Source organism: Sceloporus occidentalis, unplaced genomic scaffold, assembly GCF_023333645.1.
Source record: "Sceloporus occidentalis isolate IW3139 unplaced genomic scaffold, rSceOcc1.0.p SCAF_69, whole genome shotgun sequence".
In the NCBI taxonomy this organism is placed as follows: Eukaryota; Metazoa; Chordata; class Lepidosauria; order Squamata; family Phrynosomatidae; genus Sceloporus; species Sceloporus occidentalis.
Window position 1 is genome coordinate 494,924 of NW_028317049.1, and position 22,553 is coordinate 517,476.

A 22,553-nucleotide genomic window follows, 5' to 3' on the forward strand; every position below is an offset into this window, starting at 1 on the left:
TGATGATGGAAACCTATGAAAATGTGTCCTCTGTGGGTAAGGACACATCGCCCTTCCTATAGAATGGGGGCAAGTGCTCTCATCGCATGCAACACTGGTTCCACTTTAATTTTTATAGCAACATCTTGTGAAATCATGGAATTTGTAGTTTCTAGAACTGCCCACATTACACCGGTTTTTAAATCCCTCCACTCGCTGCCCATCAGTGTCAGGGCAAGATACAAGGTGTTGGTTGTAACCTTTAAAGCCCTACATGGCTTGGGTCCTGACTACTTGCAGGAGTGCCTTCTTCCACACAGTCCTCCCTTCACTGGAAAAAGTCTCCTGAAGCCTAAGAAGACTAGATTGGCTACAACAACCCAGAGGACCTTTTCTTCTGCCACTCCTAGGCTTTGGAATGACCTGCCGGAAGAGATCCATCACATCTCCACCTTAGAAGCCTTTAAAAAGGCTGTTAAGACAGATCTCTTTCAGCAGGCCTTTCCAGATTAGGGCTTTTCACTGTCACTGACACTTTTATTGCTACCAATACCTTGGCTACCTTGCATAGATAGAGGTTCTCCCCTCAGCCTCTCCACCCTCATTTTAGCCCATTTTTCCTTTTTCTTATCTGTATTGTAATTTATCTTACTTAGAGCCGATATAGACAGGCCAAAATAAAGCTGCTTCTGGTCACTTTGGAGGTATGCTATTTAAATGATGCATGTGTCCTAAGAGGCCAGAAGCCATGACAAAGCCACACTACAATCCTAAGGACAGGAGCGCAGCTTTGGTGCAGCTTCTGGCCTCTTAAAATGTATGTGTCATCTGAACAGTAATAATAATAATAATAAGAAGAAGAACAAAAATAAGAACAAGTGTGATGTATGTTTGAATTGTAATTTTATTGATTGTATGGTGGAATTTGAAGATTATTTACAATTTGACCTCAGTATCTGCTGAGGTTTGGTTTCAGGACCCCATGAAGTAACCAAAATCCGTGGATGTTAAGTCCTATTACAAACAATGGGGTTGTAGTATGATGTGCCTTACATAAAATGGCAAAATCAGGGTTGGCTTTTGGGGGATATATTGAGATGCAGAATCTGTAGATCCTGAGAGCTGACTGTGAAATGTTAAAAAGCAGTTGAAATCATCCTATTAAGAGAAATGTAACCCATGTAATTGGACTCATGGAGAAGTGGTCAGATGGAACCAAGGAGAATGCGTTTCTTTGGTTGGTTTCCTTGGAAAGAATTGGGAATCTTGGCCAAGGTGGGAGTTGAGTCAGTTGAGGCTGAGAGAAGGAGGAGAGACCTCAGGAGAAGAGCATTTCTCTGGGTTAGTTTGCCTGTTTCCTATTTTATGTTAGTGTTTTGAGTACTGTCTTCCTTACAGTGGAACCTACTCCTGCTTTGTGAAGGCATCACAAGTTGGACTGGTTGATCTCACCTGAAAGCATCCTTCTGGAGGTCTTTAAGCAGAGGCTGGATGACCATCTGTCAGGGATGCTTTGATTTGGATTTCCTGCATCGTAGGGGGTTGGACTGGATGGCCCTAGTGGTCTCTTCCAACTCTACGATTCTACGATTCTATGATTCTTATTCATTCATTCCTATTGTACCTTCTTTTAACTGTATGGTTGTATTATTTATTACATTTCATCCCATCTTTCTCCCATGGGTGGGTCTCAAGGTGGCTAAGAATACAAAATGTAGAATGAACAAAAGCATCTTTGGGTCTCCATTAGTCCAAAATGACTTGGAGACACACCAGCACCACCAGCAGCAGCACCACAACAAGGCGATGTCACACCTTCTTCCCCTCCTTTCTTTCAATGGTCAGATCCCTGATTTTGTCACATCCCTAATTTTGCTTTAGGACTAATCTGCCCAGTTTTCTTCTTTCACTGGCCAAAGACAGTGAGGCCAGAGTTGGAGATAAAGGGAACCCACCACAGTGCCCTGTCTACGTTGCAGATGGGAGTGAGCCCATAGCCATTGCGGAACAGGAGGAAGAAGAGGAGGAAGAGTATATAACCAGGAAACATTTGACATTGTACGTTTTCTGCCACTCTTATCATGCTGAAAACATGCAGAAAAGAGTGTCCATTGAACTCTTCTCCTGCATCACATTTTAGATGAGCTGATTTTCCTCTTTACTTAGCTGTCCAAAGCAATAGGCAAGTTAAAAAAATTCCTCCCACCTTCCCTCCCACCCTTCACTTTCACATGGCTCCTCTCTGTTTGTTCCCCTCTTCAGTGCGAAGAGAAGATGCAGCCAGTCAGGAAGGCCATACAAGATCTGGACAACCCAGGCAAGGGGCACTTGGTGGAACAACTGGAGAATCTTATGCTCAGCTGTCTGTTGAGATAGGCGACCACATCGGCGAGTGCTTGAAAGCTTATTCCAACAAGCAGGAAACTATACTTTGGCGAAGGTAAGCCTCAGCTACTTTCCTGCCAGGCCTTTTACCATGGAATCCAATGACCCCGACGGAAAACCCAGGACAGGGCTATAGAAAGGGAGCTTGTTTGGCTCTCGGTGGCTCCCCTTGAGGTCCAATGGACACGGCAGATTGCAGTCTGGAACATAGTTGAATGCAGGAGCAATCATGGGTCTTGGCTTCCATGTCGACCTGTTCTCAGTTTTAATACCCTCTAAGATGCTGAGTTTGAGGGATATGGTTCAGCACCGTCAATAGTTGCCTTAAAATCTGAGACTGCACATTCGCACATACATCCAAAGGCCCCTTTTGATCATGTGCAGGGATCACCAGGGCCTTACTGCTGCTGCTGTTTACTCCACTGGCAGCCTTTGAGGGAAGGGAAGGAGCGCGCCGGGGGTTCAGCAGCCTCCCCTTCCTTCCTTCCTTCCTTCCTTCCTTCCTTCCTTCCTTATTCCTCCCTCCTTTCCTTCTTTTGAGGAGATTTTGAAGAGGCCACAGTGGTGCCCAGGAAAGGCAGGAAAGGAAGACTCTGCTTTGGAAATAGCTTCTCTGTGTATACTGTATGTATATAGATATAGATATATATAGATGTATGTGTGTTTGCCTCTGCTGTTCTTATGGCTGGGAATGTTGCTGAGGACTGAGGGGAGAAGAAAGGGTCAGTTTTGTGCAAATTCACAACTTCTGTGCATCAAAGAGTCCAATGTGTTGAAATAACAAAGACCTTTATTGAAAACACAGCCAGAAATTCAGTGTTTAAGCCACAACTGCCCTCCCAAGCCAAAGAATATACTGAAACTCCAAAACCTAAAACTTCACCTTCTACCAAACCTAGCCCCCACCTACAATTACCATCATCTATCCCCCACTATTAACCAGCCCCACTTTGCCATCCTTCTCACACGCACAATCTCTCCCCGCCCCAGACATTCGAAGAAGCTAGTTCCCTTTCTGTTACTACTGGTCCCCAACTTTCTTCAGCCAACATCCCACAAATTCTGAATGCTATCATTGCTATTCTAGCTAGCTGCAATAAATCCCAGTCCCCCATCTAACTAACCTAAACCACAGCCCATAATCCCCAGCCAAATTTATAACCCAAAGCGATTATCTATACTAGTAGCAATGAAAACCTAAACTTGACAAAATATAACATAAACAGACATATGGACATAAAAACCGTACAAATAAAATCATGAGGGCCTTTTCTTAGCACTGCTGGATTGAAAAAAGATTTTTGTATTCCTTCTTTAAAAAAATAAAGTTCGTTCACTGCTTGGATTTGTGTGGCTTCTCTCCTGAGTGGATTCTCTGGTGTGTCAGTAGGTGGGACTGCTGAGAAAAACAGTTCCCACAATGCTGGCATTTGTATGGCTTCTCTCCTGAGTGGATTCTCTGGTGTGTCAGTAGGTGGGACTGCTGAGAAAAACAGTTCCCACAATGCTGGCATTTGTAAGGCTTCTCTCCTGAGTGGATTCTCTGGTGTGTCAGTAGGTGGGACTGCCGAGAAAAACAGTTCCCACAATGCTGGCATTTGTATCGCTTCTCTCCTGAGTGGATTCTCTGGTGTGTCAGTAGGTGGGACTGCTGAGAAAAACAGTTCCCACAATGCTGGCATTTGTATGGCTTCTCTCCTGAGTGGATTCTCTGGTGTGTCAGTAGGGTTGACTGCTGAGAAAAACAGTTCCCACAATGCTGGCATTTGTATGGCTTCTCTCCTGAGTGGATTCTCTGGTGTGTCAGTAGGTGGGACTGCCGAGAAAAACAGTTCCCACAATGCTGGCATTTGTATCGCTTCTCTCCTGAGTGGATTCTCTGGTGTGTCAGTAGGGTTGACTGCTGAGAAAAACAGTTCCCACAATGCTGGCATTTGTATGGCTTCTCTCCTGAGTGGATTCTCTGGTGTGTCAGTAGGTGGGACTGCCGAGAAAAACAGTTCCCACAATGCTGGCATTTGTATCGCTTCTCTCCTGAGTGGATTCTCTGGTGTGTCAGTAGGGTTGACTGCTGAGAAAAACAGTTCCCACAATGCTGGCATTTGTATGGCTTCTCTCCTGAGTGGATTCTCTGGTGTGTCAGTAGGGTTGACTGCTGAGAAAAACAGTTCCCACAATGCTGGCATTTGTATGGCTTCTCTCCTGAGTGGATTCTCTGGTGTGTCAGTAGGTTTGACTGCCGAGAAAAACAATTCCCACAATGCTGGCATTTGTAAGGCTTCTCTCCAGTGTGGACTCTTTGATGCATGACAAGGATAGACTTGTACGTAAAATGTTTCCCACAATTCTGGCAGTTGTATGGCTCCTCTGATGTGTGGACTCTCTCATGACTGACAAGTTCTTCTGTAAAGAAGAATAATGACAGATAATACTGAAATTCAGAGTTAAGAGAGGAAAGTGTTAGCCCAACATTTAGCCCTACGTTCACACCTCCCTATTTGAGATTAAATTAATAGAGTTGGAGTGGGTGACCTGAGCATGATTCTGGTGCAGGTGCCCCAAATCCATGAAATGATTATATCCTTACTCAGAGGAGCTGGCAAAGAGGAGATTGTGGGGAACTACCTTGAGGTAATCAGTAGAAGCAGATAGTCATACAGACTGTTGAATAAATATTCATTTAAACATGTGTAAAAATATCTTGATTGAAAAGTGGCATCATATCCTGTGAGATGGCCAGAGAGTGCTGAGTCAGAGCACATGGCATGATGCAAGCTAACTGCAGAGGACGCTTCATAGTGTGGCATCAGGAAATGAATCACAACCAGTACAGTATACAGGTCACATGTGGATTGCTGTGGATAGGATTGAATTGTATTTGTTTATACAAGAGACAGTGAACATGATGGAAGTCAGAGAGGAGAGCTTGCAAATATTTTTTATTTTGCAACTCAAGATAAAAAACCTCCAAAGATTCAGATGAAATCAACTGTGTCTGTGACTTATTTTTAAGTGTGAAAAGTGGTCAGTGCATTACCAACACCTGTATCTGGAAATTTCTTTCCATATTCTGCTATGTTATTGATGAGCTGCATCTGGGAGCATCGTGCTCACATTGCGTTGTACATTAGCTTGTGAACGGGACTGGAATTCAGAGCCAAGAAGGACCTGAGAACCGGGGTGCTAATCCCTTATGTCTTAGGTATTTGTACCAAGCACCCATTTTATTCCATTTGATTTTGGACCATATTTTCCCCAACCAGGAAACTTTCTGAAACGATTTAAACCTTATAGAAACTCAAGTTCTGCCCACTAGCAACAATTTCAGTATAAATATACCAACTGGCTGTTCTTTAGCGTCAGTCCAGTTGCAGACAGACACTCTGTTGGTTTACATTGCTAAACACCTCAGTACACTTGCCAGCTACACTTGCCATGGGAGTTACTGATTTCTCTCACCATTCTGGACAGTCAGCACTTGGAATCAAGTTCTGTCTAGGTTATGTATTATCATTAGCAAAGCCTAACATCTCCAGTCCCACCTTTGTTACCTAGTTCTTGTTTTTGTGCGTGAACACCTATATGTGTGTGCCTGAGTGTAGAGTGCACCTGCGTCATACGCGGGCATGCCTTACACGGATTTCAGCATACACTAAAAGTCACACTGGGAAAAGGGCCGGCATGCCTCATAAGGGTTAATGGCGCCTCATTCATTTAAATAGGGTTTGGGAATATACGGAATTCGTCTCATGCCGGGGGGGGGGGGGGGGGGGCGGAACCATAGAAACATAATAATATAGGATAAAAGGACCCTCAGTCTTTATAGAAAGAGCAATGGATTCAGGTTCCTTACCTACAGAAGCCACATTCTCATAATTGTCCATCATTACATAACTGTACAAATGTTTCTGTTTCTTTGTCAACAGATTCCATTCATCCTCGGAGAAATATACTGCCACATCTGCAAAGGTCACCTGAAATAGAAAATAGCCCTCATCCAGAGAGTGACTAAGCAAAAGGGGAGGAAAGCACATGGTGCATCCGAAATATTAGTATTTCATCACTTCAGAAATCAGTCCAGGAAATAAACTTTAAATTTTGGCTGGGATATTGAGGATGGATTAGGATACTCACTATCCCAGCACATATAGTACATTTAGCCACCAAAGAATTGTGGTGCATTTAGATATTTCTTGCCAAATTTCAGAGGCAAACGTCATTTTTAATAAGGGCCACTGGGCCCACCCCCAATTTAGATCCAGAGACATTCTCCCATATCCCCCAACATTTCGCAGATTGGAAAAGCAAGACATATATGGACAAGTAATCCAGAAGGGGGTGAAGATGGCCAAAGTTGTTTATGAGGAAGATCACACAAGCTAGGAAGGGCACATCAGTTTGCTTTTGCTTCAGCCTCTTGGGAAGGGCATATCCTGCCTCCTTCTTTCCTCTCCTCTCCCCACTTTTGAGTTGATGGGCTGCAAACTGAATGGCACTCAGGAACTGAAGTGATCTGAGAAGGGGGAAAGTGGGATGGGGTATTTTTAAATGTCCCTGAAAAAGTGGGGTGAGAGAGGCTTAACCAGGACTGTCTCTGCTAAATTGGGAGAGTATGTTCTCCGCTTGCTTTCATGAACTGGCCCAGCAGTGACACAGATGAAACTAATAGTCAAGAACCTAGACTCACCAAAGAGTTCTTGTACCTCTGCATCCTCTTTCTCTTGGAGCCCAACTCCCTCCGCTTGGCCTCTGTGTTGGCCATCAGGTGGGTAGGGGTCCTGGTGGTCTTGCACTTGGGTCACTTCCAGAAAGAGAGGCCCAAAGCCGTGTACGAAGAGGCCGAGATGAAGTTCCTGACAAAAGGGACCAGGGTTAGGATAGGCTTGGTAAGAAACCCGGCAGCGCTCAAAGACACAGAGAACAGCATCCTGCTGATGACATACGCAGGTTATATATGCCTCCTTTGGGCCGATGCAGAGGTGGGTATCCCCTTTCTCCCTGTGCCCCAAACAAAGCCCCCTGGACCTAGCATAGATTCACTGCAGTTCCCTTACACAACAGCTATTCCATGCCTTGTGAGAGTGGTGGGGAATCAGGGGATGGGGAATTGGAAAGGGCCTTGTCTATATCCCTGTAGCTAGATGTGAAATGAGTGCATCATCTCCAGAAGTACCCAGTGGTCCTCAGAGGAAGATGTCTTCATTTTGCTTCTGGCTACAGAAACACGGCTGTATGCTTCTCTAATACCTCGCACCCGACACTCTCAGCAGGCATGTAATGGCCATGCAGGATGGCATCCATAACTCTATGGTAGGACCTGGGTCAGTGAATGGCCAGTTTTAGCCTCATTCCACCCTGAACAACACTGGAGCGTGGAGGGTTTTGCTGAGTCAGGCTGTGTGGTCTAGTGGGCCCCTCATTCTCCCAAACCAGTTGCCCTCCATCCCCCAGAGAGGCCCCTGGTCAGGCAGGGCAGGAAAGGAGCTCTCTCTTCTCTTCTTGCTCCCCTTGCATTGTATCATGCCCTCCTCCCAGGGTTGGGGGGCATCAGAGGATTGGGCTGATGGGAAGAGAGCACCTGATTTACACATGCAGGACTAAATCCTAACCTGGAACCTATACTATGCTTTGTCCTGATCAGAGGAGAATCACTGAATCAGTTGGATTTACCTATAGGTTGACTCGCCAGTCGCTTATGGGTTCAGTGGGTCTAATCTCTAGGGTTAACTGACAGGATTCATGCCACCTCAGGTTTTTTAAAATGATGAAATGCTGTTTCAAAGTCACGGATGAGAATTAGAGTACTCTTTCATGTAGAGAAGGAGGAGGAGGAGGACCTGTTTTATGTCCCATGTAGAGAAGATCTAGCTCCTGGACTGGATAAGATATGCACTACTTTACGGATCTGATCCACAGCCTCCCCTCATCATGCCCCCATCCCCATTTCGACACTGGTGAAAATAATCATTTCATTATTACAAATGAGAGTGTTCATCTAAGTTTAACTGCTGTGTTTCTGTCTGTCAGTCATAGATAGGGCATGAGGTGTGCACCTCCTCTCTCTGCTTGCTGAGCCCATCCAGAAATCCTTATATGTATATTTGTGTGCAGTGTTTCTGAACAGACCCATTGTCAAAATCACATTCATTTTCACTTCTTTTTGTATATTTTTAAAAGGTATGCACACCACTTGATACAATAAAATTCTATAAATGTATAGGTTTAAGATTAAAGACTGCATCCTGGATTATGCTTATTTTTGGGAAGAGAAGACATATGTAAATTCATTTTATAAACTCAGTAAAACAAATACCTCACAAAGCTCTAGTAAACAACACATACACATATATTCCCCACACAAAGGACCATGTGTCTGGGGTCTGGAAATCTCACTTCCACCTTCTGGGAAGACAATGCTGCCAGAAACTGAATTTGGGGCTTTATTCCTGCAAAGCATGGGCTCAGTCTCTCAACTGCAACCCTTCCATACAATCCTGGACTGAAACATTTTAACAAAGGTCCTCTTTCAGCTCCAGGAATAAAAGCCTACCTTCAGTACAAAGACACTGATTCCTGCAGCCCCAGAAAGGCCTCTCCTTCAGTCCTTTATGGCTGGAGCTTCCCTGGGTCAGAGGCCGTCTCCTCAGCCGTAGAGGAGGGTTGCTCTGAGTGCGAAGGAGGAGGAGGTCCAAGGGCTGAGGGAGGGAAGGCAATGGGAAAAGGTCAGTGCCAATGGCCATGGAGGGAAGAAGGTGACAATGCCTAGGAAACTCCTCTGAGTCCCAGCCATTCTAGGAATGAATGGCAGGAGTGAGTCCAGGGGGCTGAGGGGGTCTCCTTTCCCAAAGAGGGAGGCAAGGACCGGTGGACCCTTTCCAGCTAGGGCCCAAAGGGAGGGTCTCTCTCCCCATCTTTCTCTCCCAGACCCCAAAGCACAGCCTCCCCACTGGCCCTGAGTACCTGCCTCCCTTCCTCAGACCTCCACAGGCCCCTTCCTCCTTCCTTCTCCCCAAAATGGAGGGCCAGAGGCACAAAGGGACACACTTCCTTCCTTTTGGCCCAAGGAGCCTGGCCTCCTTCTGACTCTGGAGCCTCAGGAGAGAAAGAGAGGCCTCTGTTCAACTGAGGCCTCAGAGAAAGTTCTGGAACAAGCAGCACAAAATGGCTGCCAGAATACAAAATGGCCAGGGATGGAGGGAGGGACTGGGATTCCAGCCAATCAGGGCCAGGGATGGTCGGAGGGACTGAGATTCCAGCCAATCAGGGCCAGGGATGGTGGGAGGGACTGGGATTCATGCCAATCAGGGCCAGGGATCGATGGATGGACTGAGATTCCAGCTAATCAGGGCCAGGGATGGTGGGAAGGACTGGGATTCAAGCCAATCAGGGCCAGGGATGGTGGGAGGGACTGGGATTCCTGCCAATCAGGGCCAGGGATGGTCGGAGGGACTGAGATTCCAGCCAATCAGGGCCAGGGATGGTGGGTGGGACTGGGATTCCAGCCAATCAGGGCAAGGGATTGTGGGAGGGACTGGGATTCCAGCCAATCAGGGCCAGGGATGATGGGAGGGAGGGGACTCCAGCCAATGGCAGACTCTCAGAGTGTACTCAAGAGGCAATCATGTGTAAAATACACATCATAAAGCCATCATAAAGAGGGACGTAGCCAGGATTTTGGGAAGGGGGGGTCCAGACTAAGTGCCACCATTTTGAGAGACACAGAAAGAGGGCCAGCATTTACCTGAGGAAAGGGAAAGAGGAGGGGAGGGGGCTCCATTCCAGCCACATTGCCAAGGGCTCTCAGGTTCATTCAGGGGAAGGAGAGCCAGGAGAGCTGTCTTTTGGGGGAAGGGACATAAAGGAAGCCAGGGCTGCAGGGAAGTCTTTGAGTCAGTGGAGAAGTTTGCCCTTGGAGTGAAGGGAAGGAGGAAGAGAGAAGAGAGGGCTTGCTCCCTGGCTTCCTCCTCTCAGGGGCTCTGCTGCCCTCACTCCTTCCCCAATCTGGCTGAGTGTCTTTTGGGGGAAGGGACATAAAGGAAGACAGGGCTGCGGGAGAAGTTTGCCCTTGGAGTGAAGGGAAGGAGGGAAAGAGAAGAGGGGGGGGGGGGGGAAATCCCATTTCAAACCGGATTCAGGGGGGGGGGATACGGAGTGGAGACTGCCATGGTCGCCTTAGTCGATGATCTCTGTCTAGGCATCGACAGGGGAAGTGTGGCCCTGCTGGTGCTCTTGGACCTCTCAGCGGCCTTCGATACCATTGACCATGGTATCCTGGAACGCCTGGGAGAGTTAGGTATCGGAGGCACTGTTCTACAGAGGTTCTGGTCCTACCTCTCAGGCAGATTCCAGATGGTGGCGCTGGGAGAGTTGATCTTCTAAAAGAGAGGTAAAATTTGGTGTACCCCAGGGCGCCATATTGTCTCCCATGCTGTTTAACATTTACATGAAGCCGCTGGGAAAAATCATCCGGAGACATGGGGCAGGATGTTATCAGTACGCTGATGACACCCAAATATATTTCTCTATGTCTCAGACTGATGCAGTGACTAAGGATGGCATCTCTCCTCTGAATGCCTGTCTTGGGGTGGTAATGGACTGGATGAGGGAAAACCAACTCAAGCTGAATCCAGGTAAGACAGAGGTACTTGTTATAGGAAACCCAAGCCCAGGTATGGAATTATGTCAGCCAGTTCTGGATGGGGTCACACTTCCCCTGAAAGACTCTGTCCGCAGCTTAGGGGTGCTCCTTGACTCGTCGCTTCACCTGACAGCTCAGGTAGATGCGACAGTCAGGAGCACTTGTTATCAGCTTCGGCTGATACGCCAGCTGCGCCCCTTCCTGGAGCAGGGAGGCCTTGAAACAGTTGTACATGCGCTGGTCACCTCTCGATTGGACTTCTCTAATGCGCTCTACATGGGGCTACCCTTGTGCCAAGTTCAGAAACTTCAACTTGTACAAAATATGGCAGCCAGGTTAATTACAGGTACTCGTCGTACCGACCACATAACACCGGTTTTGAAATCCCTTCACTGGCTGCCAATTAGTTTCCGGGCAAGGTACAAGGTGTTGGTGATTACCTTCAAAGCCCTACATGGCTTGGGTCCAGAATACTTAAGGGAACGCCTACTTCCATACTGTCCGTCCCGCACTCTAAGGTCCTGGGGGAAGAATCTACTTCAGCCAATAAAATCTAGGCTAACCTCAGTCACCCAGAGGGCCTTTTCCATCGCAGCTCCGAAGCTACGGAATGACCTGCCGAAGGAGATCCGTGACATTTCTACTCTTACAGCCTTTAAGAAGGCTCTTAAGACGGATCTCTTCCGGCAGGCCTTCCCTACCTAGTTCTACTCCCCATTTACTGTGACTTATGTCACTTTGTCCACCAATTCTTCTCTTAAATTTAATGAGAAGAATTAAATTAAAATTAATTAAAATAAAATCCTTGCCTCAAGAAGAAGAGCCCTCCCTCCATGACATCATCATCAGACCTGGGAGGGAGTGAAAAAGAGAGGCCCAACTTCCATCAGGCCTAACTGTGAATGTACTCACTTCACTCTCTTTAATTTTATTGTATTTTATTTATTTATTGTATTTTATTTTATTATCTTTATTTTTACTGTTGTAACCCGCCTGGATTCCTTGTGATTGGGCGGGCTATAAATAAATTATTATTATTATTATTATTATTATTATTATTATTACTACAAATGGGAACTAACTCAGGGCCTATCTTTTAAATCCAAGCAAAAAAGATACCAAATCAACTCGGTACAAAAAGAAAGACATTTTCTACATGAGAATGAAAAAGAACTTAATAAAGGGGACAGTCAGAAAGAAGAAAGAAACAACCCCAGAAAAGGAGAAGAGGATAAGGAGGAAGAGAGCTTAGAAGAAGAAACAGAAGAAGGAGAATTGCTTAGGAAACCAGATCCAAACACAAGAGAGGACAATATAAATGGAGAATATGATGATGAAACGGGAAAAGACGGACATCCTATCATCAAATGTTAAAGGAATTAACAGCCCAAAAAACAAGGTAAACTTTTTCATTATTGAGGGGAACAGAAAGTTGATGTCATTTGCCTTCAGGAAACCCATATAAAGGAAGAGGATATAAGATTGTTGGAAAATGACAAATTGGGGAAAGAATACATAGCAGCCTCAAAAAAGAGGAAAAAAGGTGTAGTGATATATGTAAAGGATAAATGAGAATCTAAAGAGGTATTCTCAGACCCCAATGGATACTTGGTTGGTGTAGAAGTTACTTTACAAGACCAAAGGATCCTAATGATGGGAGTTTATGGACCCTTAGGAAATAAAGGCCTGTTTTTTGGAAAACGGAAAAAACAAATGCCAGACCATATTTGCTATAGGACCTTAATGATGTGAGATTGGGGTGGGGTGATATGCCCGCAGATAGATAAAAAAGCAGACAACAAAATATACTTATATAAGAAAGGGAAATTGCCGGAATCTTTCTTTGAATTAAAAGAAGCCTTCACGTTAGAAGATACTGGAGAATGAAGTAGGGTCTGTCTAAGGATTCACGTTCTTTTCAAACACCCATCAATCCTGGTGGAGAATAGATATGTTCTTGACTTCCCCAACTATTTGCACAATGGTGGAAGCAGGAGAAACCTTACCAAAAATCCTATTGGATCACAATCCAATTTTATTGTCTTTGAAGAATAAACCTAAGGAACTGATATGAAGACTAAATGAGACTTTGGTGCTTTACAGACCACCGCTTTGTGGCGGTCTGCCGGCGCTGTTGTTTGCTCCGCGAGGGAGCCGCAGCAGCCAAACTGTGCGACTCCCTTGCGGAGCAAAAAAGAAGCTCCAAAATGTCCGAAAACGTCATAAGCGCTGCGTGACGTGCAGACACACAGCGTCCGCTACGTCAAGATGGCAGCGGCCGTGTGAAACGGCCGCTGCCATTTGTTACAGACAGAGTCCGTAACAGGAGTAGGGGCATCTAGAAGAGATGCCCCCTTTTTAAACTGGGATGTCCTGGGGACGTCCCAAATGGCGGTATGTAACCCGCCTTTGATTCCTAAAGAAAGTAAAGAAGTGCTGGCGGTCAAAAATTTCAGACCGATTTCTCTCCTTAACAACGATGATAAAATCTGTGCAATGGTCTTAGAAAGATTTTTAAAAACCCTACAAAATATCATAAACGGAGACCAAACGGGCTTCCTCCCAAAAAGGCACCTTAGAAACTACACGAGGAATTTACTGGATATTATAGACTTCTATGAGAAGAAAACAGATTAAAAAGCAGCTATGATTTTTCTTGAGGCCGAAAAGGCGTTTGATGAAGTTAATTGGAACTTCATGCTGGAAAGCTTAAGAAACATGGTTCTAGGAGATAACTTTATAAGCTGGATAGATGCAATCTATAGAAAACAAACATTGAGACTTATTATTCATGGGGATAATAAGAGAGATACCCCTCTCACCTTTACTATTTATGGCCACTTTTGATACTCTGAGTCCTAGCATTAAAGAAGATAAGAAGACCAAAGGCCTGAAAATAAAACAGGAAGAGTTGAAACTTAAACTATACGCAGACGATGTGGTGATATACTTATCTGACCCAATAGAAAGTGTTAATCCCCAACTTCATAAATTAAAGGAATACGGACAGCATTCAGGTTTCCGGATTAACAGGGATAAGACAAAAATTTTACCAATGAATTTAACAAAAGAATGATCAGGAAAATCTACAAGAGGAGACTGGCTTTAAAGTAGGAAAAAGGGTCAGATATCTAGGTGTTGAGTTCACCTCTAAAAACCGAGAGCTCTTTAAAAACAACTACATGAAATTATGGGGTGATATCAACCAAGATCCCAACAGATGGGCTAAACTCAACCTATCCCTCTTGAGTAGGATCAGGGCAGTTAAAATGAACGTACTTCCTACATTACTATTTTCATTTCAGAATATACTATCCTTCTTAATGACAAACCATTTTTAGAACGGCAGAAGGACCTGCAAAAATCCATCTGGACAGGAAAAGACCTAGATCCAGATTTAAATCTCTAATAGATGATGTAACGATTCACAATCCTCTCTTCTATTTTGACCTGACACCTCTTTGGGTGTTTGAAGGACAGTCGTGTGGATGGATTTTAAAACACAGACCAAGCAGCTGGTTAAAGAAGAATATAAGTTTATTTTTAACACAGAATAGGCAAAGGTATCTTTGACATTGAGTTGTTACTCTGTCTTCTTTTGTTACATATATACAGGGCTGGTTTTAACGCTATAATAATAATAATAACTCCGCCACGCAGGCTATACTATCACTCAAGAAATGATGTAAGCCTAAGCCCTCTTCCTGAGTCTGGTTCCACTGAGTCTCTCTTCTCCAGACTCTCCAGAACTAATCCTGTCCCTCTCTGGACAAAGCAGTTCCTTAAGTAACCATCCCTCAGGAACTATGGGAACCCACTCCTCTCTTGGACTCTGCCGTTCCCATCCTCTCTATCCTCGACCCCCTGGTGTATAATAATTATCGGCCTGTTTCACTGCTGCCATTTCTAGGGAAGGTGATCGAGAGGGCGGTTGCAATCCAGCTTCAGGGGGTCTTGGACGAAACGGATTATCTGGACCCATTTCAAACTGGCTTTCGGGCAGGTTATGGAGTTGAGACGGCCATGGTCGCCTTAGTCGATGATCTCCATCTGGGCATCGACAGGGGAAGCGTGTCCCTGTTGGTGCTCTTGGACATCTCAGCGGCTTTCGATACCATAGACCATGGTATTCTTCTGGGGCGCCTGGCAGAGGTGGGAATCGGGGGCACTGCGCTCCAGTGGTTCCGGTCCTACCTCTCCGGGAGGTCCCAGATGGTGCAGCTGGGAGACGTGTGCTCCGATGAGAGGGCCCTTAAAACTGGGGTCCCTCAAGGAGCCATTCTGTCTCCCATGCTATTTAACATTTACATGAAACCGCTGGGAGTGATCATCCGGAGACATGGGGCGCGGGGTTATCAGTACGCTGATGATACCCAAATAATCTTCTCTATGTCTCTGACTGATGCAGTGACTGAGGATGGCGTCTCTCCTCTCGTGGCCTGTCTGGAGTCAGTAATGGGCTGGATGAGGGAAAACCGACTCAAGCTGAATCCAGAGAAAACGGAGGTACTTGTGATAGGTTCCCCTGGTCCAGGAATGGCGGTGGTTCCACCTGTCCTGAACGGGGTCACGCTCCCTGTGAAGGACTCCGTGCGCAGCCTGGGGGTGCTTCTTGACTCGTCCCTTCACCTGACTGCTCAGGTGAATGCAACGGTCAAGAGCACCTGCTATCAGCTTCGGCTTCTTCGCCAGCTGCACCCATACCTGGCCCAGAGGGACCTTGAAACTGTGGTACATGCCCTGGTAACCTCAAGATTGGATTTCTGCAATGGACTCTACATGGGACAGCCCTTGTACCAAACCCGGAAGCTTCAATTGGTGCAGAACATGGCTGCAAGGCTGGTCACTGGCACGTCCAGGGCCAGCCACATAACACCGGTTTTAAAAAACCTCCATTGGCTGCCCATTCGCTTCCGGGCGCAATACAAGGTGCTGGTAATGACCTATAAAGTCCTAAATGGCTTGGGCCCAGGATACCTGAAGGACCGCCTCTCCCCATACATTCCGCCTCGCACCCTCAGAACATCTGGGCAGCAACTCCTTAGGGTTCCCGGGGCGAGGTTATCCTCCACTTCTAGGAGGTCTTTCTCCATCGCCGCCCCGGCCCTTTGGAACACGCTGCCCATAGAGCTCCGCTCAGTTACCTCCCTGGCCCAATTCAAACGGGAGTTGAAGACTCACCTGTTTAAAATCGCATTCCCCGATTAAGTCCTTATAGGCCCCCCCCCCCACCGTAAAGGCCGCACAGGCAACGGTTGGCTAACCCGGGGGCATTTGTTGTTATTTTATCTTTGTATTGTTTTGTAATTTTAATACTGTTTTTTGGAATTTTTTATGTACTTTTAAATGTTGTGAACCGCCCTGATCTTACGGAAGGGCGGTATACAAATAAAACATTTATTTTATTTATTTATTTAACTATCTCCCCACTGAACTCCCGCTTCATCCCTCAGGATTGCAAACCCTAACTGACTCCACCCAACTGCCAAGCGGAAGCTTCAAACTCCTCAGCCAGCACCTGATTGGCTTAGAGTCTCTGGCTTCTGATTGGCTGGTTTGTAAGTCAGTCCGTCAGACGCCTCCCCCCTTTAATAGGTTCATTGAGACACAGAACCAAACGGTTCTATGGTCCAAGGAACTCCCAGTTATCAATTATACTTACCCATTACATATAACATTATACACACATCAGGTGACACATGTGATATACTTCATATACTTGTTTTATCAATAACCATTTCCAACTTAAATATCTTTGGTATTTTCCTGTATGTTCCCCTTTTAAACATATGTCTAATATCAGTTCTACCTGTTATAACAACTTACCATCATTTTCTTATAAGTTTAGCATATTATATCCATATCCCTTATCACTTGTTGGGTTTTAATATTTTAACAACACTTAAATAACCTTTTTTCCCAACTTTAGATCTTTATATGTTCCATTTAAATGTTTTTATCAAACATATTTAATCTTTTAACCCTTTTTTCTTATTGATGGAGCATCATCTCCAACTACTTTGCCCCGTTCCCAGTATGGTTTTGAAAACACTTCATCTTCCATTATACTAATGGCAAACTACAATATATTGGTTTTCTACTCTATCAACTCAATTATATCCTTGTCCTTTTTAGGAGTCTTCTATGGATCAGTCCTTGTAACTGACCACGTGTTTCTTTTTACCGGCTGTGGACTTAACACCTCATCTAGTAAAAAGTCTTTGCTTCTTCCTGTTTCACTGGACCACATTCCTTGAGTGCGCTGAGCAATCTTTACATCTTCTTCTGTAGACCGTAAAGTGTCCCTTATCAAAATCATCCCGTTCTCTAGATAGTTCATCACAATCTTTGGTCTTTCCCCCTCTGTTGAATCTCCTTTTCCAGTTGGTTGATGGCTTTTGGGGTCCCACCAACGCTTGTCTGTCATCTGGTCACCACCAGTATGTTTGACAGTGAAGTTTATAGACGTGAACAGGTTCTGCATATACATATCTATTCTTTCAACTTTTACTTTAAGATTCTTCCAGTCTCTGTGAACTAATCTTTTTTCTTGGGTTATATCACCCATTTGCCAAACTACATATCTTTCAACACTGTCCCATTTAATATATAGCTTCCAGAACCCTGAACTCTTTATCAGAACCTACAAAAGCCTGTTGTGATGCTTTTAATAACTTCTTCACAGACAAAATCTCTCAGATGAGAGCCGATTTGGATGCTGGCCTTACGACAGAAGTGACAGGAGAGGTATCCAGGGCCTCCGTCTATACTGTTATTCTGGATCAATTTGAGTCATTAGTACAGAGGATGTGGAGAAGCTCCTTGGGAGTATGATAAAGAGGACTTGCTCTCTCAATCCTTGGCGTCTTGGCTGGCCGTCCAGTGGGGAAATACCATCAAGATGCTGCTAAACATATAACTAATGCATCTTTCAGGGAAGGCTCTCTTCCATCTTGCCTCAAAGAGGCGGTGGTTAAACCACTCCTTAAAAAACCCTTCCCCTTGACTTCTGGACAGAAACAATTACAGGCCTGTTTGGATCTTAATATTCTTAGGCAAGGTAATCGAGAGGGCAGTCTCCATTCAACTCCAAGCAGTCTTGGAAGAAATGGGTTTTTCTACATCCATTTCAAACTGGATTTACGATGGGTTACAGAGTTGAGATGGCCATGGTCACCTTAGTCAATGACCTCCGTCTGAGCATCGACAGCTCTTTGAAAAGGGGAAGTGGGACCCTGCTGGTGCTCTTGGATCTCTCAGCGGCCTTCAATACCATTGACCACAGTATCCTTCTGGAACATATGGGAGAGTTGGGAATTGGGGCACTGCTTTCCAGTGGTTCAGGTCCTACATCTCTGGCAGATTCCTGTCACTTGGGGACAGTTGTTCGTCCAAGAGGGAGCTCAAGTCGGGCATCCCTCAAAGCGTGATTCTGTCCCCAATGCTATTCAACATTTACATGAAGCTGCTGAGTGAGATCATTCGGAGACATGGGGCAGGGAGCAGGGAGACCTTGAAACAGTAGTACATGCGCTCAACTTCTGTAACACACTCTACATGGGGCTACCCTTGTGCCAAGTTCAGAAACTTCAATTGATACAGAATATGGCAGCCAGGTTGGTTACGGGCACTTCTAGAACTGCCTACATTACACCGGTTCTTAAATCCCTTCACTGGCTGCCCATTAGTTTCTGGACAAGATACAAGGTGTTGGTTCACTCTGGAACGACCTCCGGATGAGATCCGTCCTATTAACACCTTGGAAGCCTTTAGGAAGGCTATTAAGACGGACCTCTTTCCAGACTAGATTAGATCTATTGACTTGCCTCCCCCTCCTCCTGACCCTGACCCTTGCCATCATTAGTGTGATGGAAATTGCTATTGATGTATATCGTTCCTGCCCTCCCACCTCTCCTTCAGAAAACGACCCATTTCTTGCCCGAAAAGCTTTTTTTACTGTATTGTGTTATGAAAGTTTTTAATTTTCTTGCTGTTTAATAGGATTTTTAAGGGTTGATTAATGTTTTTATAATTGGGAGAAGGGTTGGGGGTTTGGAATTTTAATTGTATTTCTTAAATTGTATGTTATTTTATTACTGTAATCCTCTTTGATTCCATTGAGGAAAAAGTAGAATAATAATAATAATAATAATAACAACATCTCTTCAAGGGGGTCAAAAGCCCTTTCAGTATGCTCCCAGAACTGGGGGGGGGATGTTTCTGGGGCTGTGTGTCTCTCTGTTGGTCCTCCTCTGCAGGGTTGTTGTGAAGGAAAAGATAAGTATGTGAGGGAGGATGCCCAATCTGGATCCTGTGGGTCTCTAAGCCTATTTCCCAGGTTGACAGGGGATTGCCAGAGTTTTGAGGTCCCTCCGTCTCCTTCCTCTTGGCTTTGGCCAAGAGGATTTTGGCTCTTCTCTCCCCCCCCCCAGAGCCTCCTCCCCCAGGACTCCAGAGAAAACTCCCCTCCCCCAAGAAAAATGCTATTGAATCCTTTCCTGTGCAATGCTTTCTATTTGGCACAAAATTCTTCCCCAAATGAGGAATCAGAAGAGAGGGTCTCTCCTCAGCCCCACATTCCACAAGGGATGGGGCTCCTCAAAGACCTTTTTACCTTTGGATCCCCCTCCCCTCCATGGCCATGCCTCTCTCCAAGGGTCCCATCAGCCTTCATTTCTCATAATAACTCCCCAAGTACCCGGGACCTAAGGAATCCCCCAAGGAGGGGGCAGGGAAGGAAAGAGGGAGAGGAGGCCTTGCAGGACTCCTGCCTTTCTTTGGGGGGAGAAGAGGGGCTTCTCCCCTCCAGCCATTCCTCTGAATGAACAAGGGCTCTCCCCACTTCCCTCCCTCCCTCAGAACAGACTGTGAGGGCAGAAATGGTTTCTGGGGCTGAGACTGTGCAGGTGCATATAGTCCCAAAGGCCCCTCCTCAGCATGCACAGGGATTGCCAGGTCCTAGATGCTGCTGCTTATTCCGCTGGCGGCCTTTGTGGGAAAGGAAGGTATGCGCTGGGGTTCAGTGGCCTCCCCTTCCTTCCCTCCTTTCTTCCTTTGAGGAGACTGCAATGGAGGCCAAGGTGCATAGCTGGACTCAGGAGGGAAAGGCAGGAAAGGAAGGCTCTGCTTTGGAAATATAGCTCTCTCTGTGTATCCTGTATGTTTGTGTCTGTGTGTCTGTGCTGTTCTTATGGCTGGGAATGGAGAAGAGAACTGAGGAGAGAAGAAAGGGTCAGTTTTGGGCAAATTCAGAGATTCTGTGCATCAAAGTCCAGTGTGTTGAAACAGTAAAGAACTTTATTGAGAACACATAGAAATTCAGTGTTTAAGCCAGAACTGACCACTCCAATCCAAACAATACATTAAAACCCCAAAACCTAAAACATCACCCTCTTCCAAAACTAGCCCCCACCTCCAGTTCCCACAGTCTCTGCCCCACAGGTAACAAGGCCCCCTTTTGCCATTCCCAGAAACTAGGCCTTTCTGTTAATACCTGCCCCCAACTTTCTTAAGCCAAAATCCCACACATTGCAAATGCTATAATTCCCATAACTATTCTAACCAGCTGCAACAAATCCCAACCTCCCATCTACCTAACCTATACCACAACCCACAATCCCCAGCCAAATTGACAACCCAAAGCAATTATCTGTACTATTGGCAATTAAAACCTAAATGTAACAAAATCCAACTTGAAAACATGGAGACATATTGACAGACAAATTTTAGAAATAAGATCACAAGGGCCTTTTCTTTGCACTGCTGGATTGAAAATATATTTTTTGTATTCGTTACTGACAAATATAATGTTAAGATTTGTGTGGCTTCTCTCTTCTGTGGACTCTCTGATGTGTCACTAAGTGTGACTTCTGAGAAAAACATTTCCTACAGCGCTGGCATTTGTGTGGCTTCTCTCCTGTGTGGACTCTCTGATGTTTCACTAGGTTTGACTTCTGAGAAAAACCTTTCCCACAATGCTGGCATTTGTATGGCTTCTCTCCTGTGTGGACTCTCTGATGTGCCAATAGGTATGACTTGGAAGAAAAACCTTTCTTGCAATGCTGGCATTTGTATGGCTTCTCTCCTGTGTGGACTCTCTGATGTCTCACTAGGTGTGACTTCAGTGAAAAACATTTACCACAATGCTGGCATTTGTATGGCTTCTCTACTGTGTGGACTCTCTGATGTCTCACTAGGTGTGACTTCAGTGAAAAACATTTACCACAATGCTGGCATTTGTATGGCTTCTCTCCTGTGTGGACTCTCTGATGTCTCACTAAGTCTGACTTTGCAGAAGAACATTTGCCACAATGCTGGCATTTGTATGGCTTCTCTCCTGTGTGGACTCTCTGATGTCTCACTAAGTCTGACTTCGAAGAAAAACATTTCCCACAACGCTGGCATTTGTATGGCTTCTCTCCTGTGTGGACTCTCTGATGTATCATTAGGATTGACTTCCAAGAAAAACATTTCCCACAATGCTGGCACTTGTATGGCTTCTCTCCTGTGTGGATTCTCAGATGTGTCACTAGGTATGACTTCGTAAAAAAACATTTCCCACAATCCTGGCATTTGTATGGCTTCTCTCCTGTGTGGACTCTCTGATGTGACACTACATGTGACGTACAAGAAAAACATCTCCCACAATGCTGGCATTTGTGTGGCTTCTCTCCAGTGTGGACTCTCTGATGCATGACTAGAATTGACTTGTAAGCAAAATGTTTCCCACAGTGCTGGCATTTATGTGACCTCTTTCCTGTGTGGACTCTCTCATGACTCAAATGTTTTTCTGTAAAGAAGGACAATTACAGATGAGACTGAAAATCAGACTTAACAAAGGAGGGCGTTACCACATGATTTAGCCCTCATTAATCCCTCCTTCTTAGAGATTAAATTAATAAAGTTGCTGTGAGTAACCCAAGCATGACCCTGCTGCTTATGCCCCTAAATCCATTGAACTGTTTCATTCTTACTCATAGGAGCTAGCAAAGAAGAGACCGTATGGGGACTGCCTTCAGGGAATCAGTGGAAGAAGATAGTCAAAGGACTGTTGAAAAAAATATTCAATTAAACATGTGCAAAAATACTTGGATTGACAGGTGGCATCATATCCTGTGAGACTGCCATAGAGTCCTGAGTCAGAGCCCAAGGCATGATGCAAGCTAACTGCAGGGGTCCCTTCATGCTGTTTGGCACCAGGAGATGACTCACAACCAATACAGTATGCAGCTCACATGTGGATTGGAGTGGATTGGATCAGAGTTGTGTGTACAAGGGATGGTGAACTTGATGGAAGTCAGAGAGGAGAGCTTGCAAATATTTGTATTATTTTGCAACTCAAGATAGAGAACCTCCAAGGATTTTGATGAAATCGACTGTGTTTGTGACTTATTTTTAAGTGTGAAAAGTGGTCAGTGCATTGCAAATGCCTATATCTGGATATTTGCTTCCGTACTCTGCTATGATATTTTTGAGCTGTATCTGGGTGCATCACCCTCAGATTGTAGTGTACATTGGCTTGTGAACGCGATCAAAATTCAGAGCCAACAAG

The 22,553-nt window shown here is 45.3% G+C and overlaps 1 protein-coding gene across 1 annotated transcript; it reads right to left on the reverse strand.

Moving 5' to 3' along the window:
* Positions 1 to 2,430: 2,430 nt before the first annotated feature.
* On the reverse strand, positions 2,431 to 21,696 carry LOC149286367 (uncharacterized). Its single transcript, XM_089494177.1, has 4 exons — positions 21,219 to 21,696; positions 20,860 to 21,050; positions 3,784 to 4,684; positions 2,431 to 2,564 (listed from the first exon to the last, which is right to left on the reverse strand). The coding sequence occupies exons 1-4, from the start codon at positions 21,694 to 21,696 to the stop codon at positions 2,431 to 2,433; spliced, it is 1,704 nt and encodes a 567-aa protein (XP_089350303.1).
* Between the last annotated feature and the right edge of the window lie 857 nt (positions 21,697 to 22,553).

Coding starts and splice junctions, on each gene's coding strand:
- LOC149286367 (XM_089494177.1), bottom strand. CDS start 21,696: ATGCATCAGAGAGTCCACACTGGAGAGAAGCCACACAAATGCCAGCAT. Junction 4,685..20,859: donor TTTCTCAGAAGTCACACTTA/GTGACACATCAG, acceptor TTTACGTACAAG/TCTATCCTTGTCATGCATCA. Junction 2,565..3,783: donor GCCATACAAATGCCAGCATT/GTGGGAACTGTT, acceptor ACTATGTTCCAG/ACTGCAATCTGCCGTGTCCA.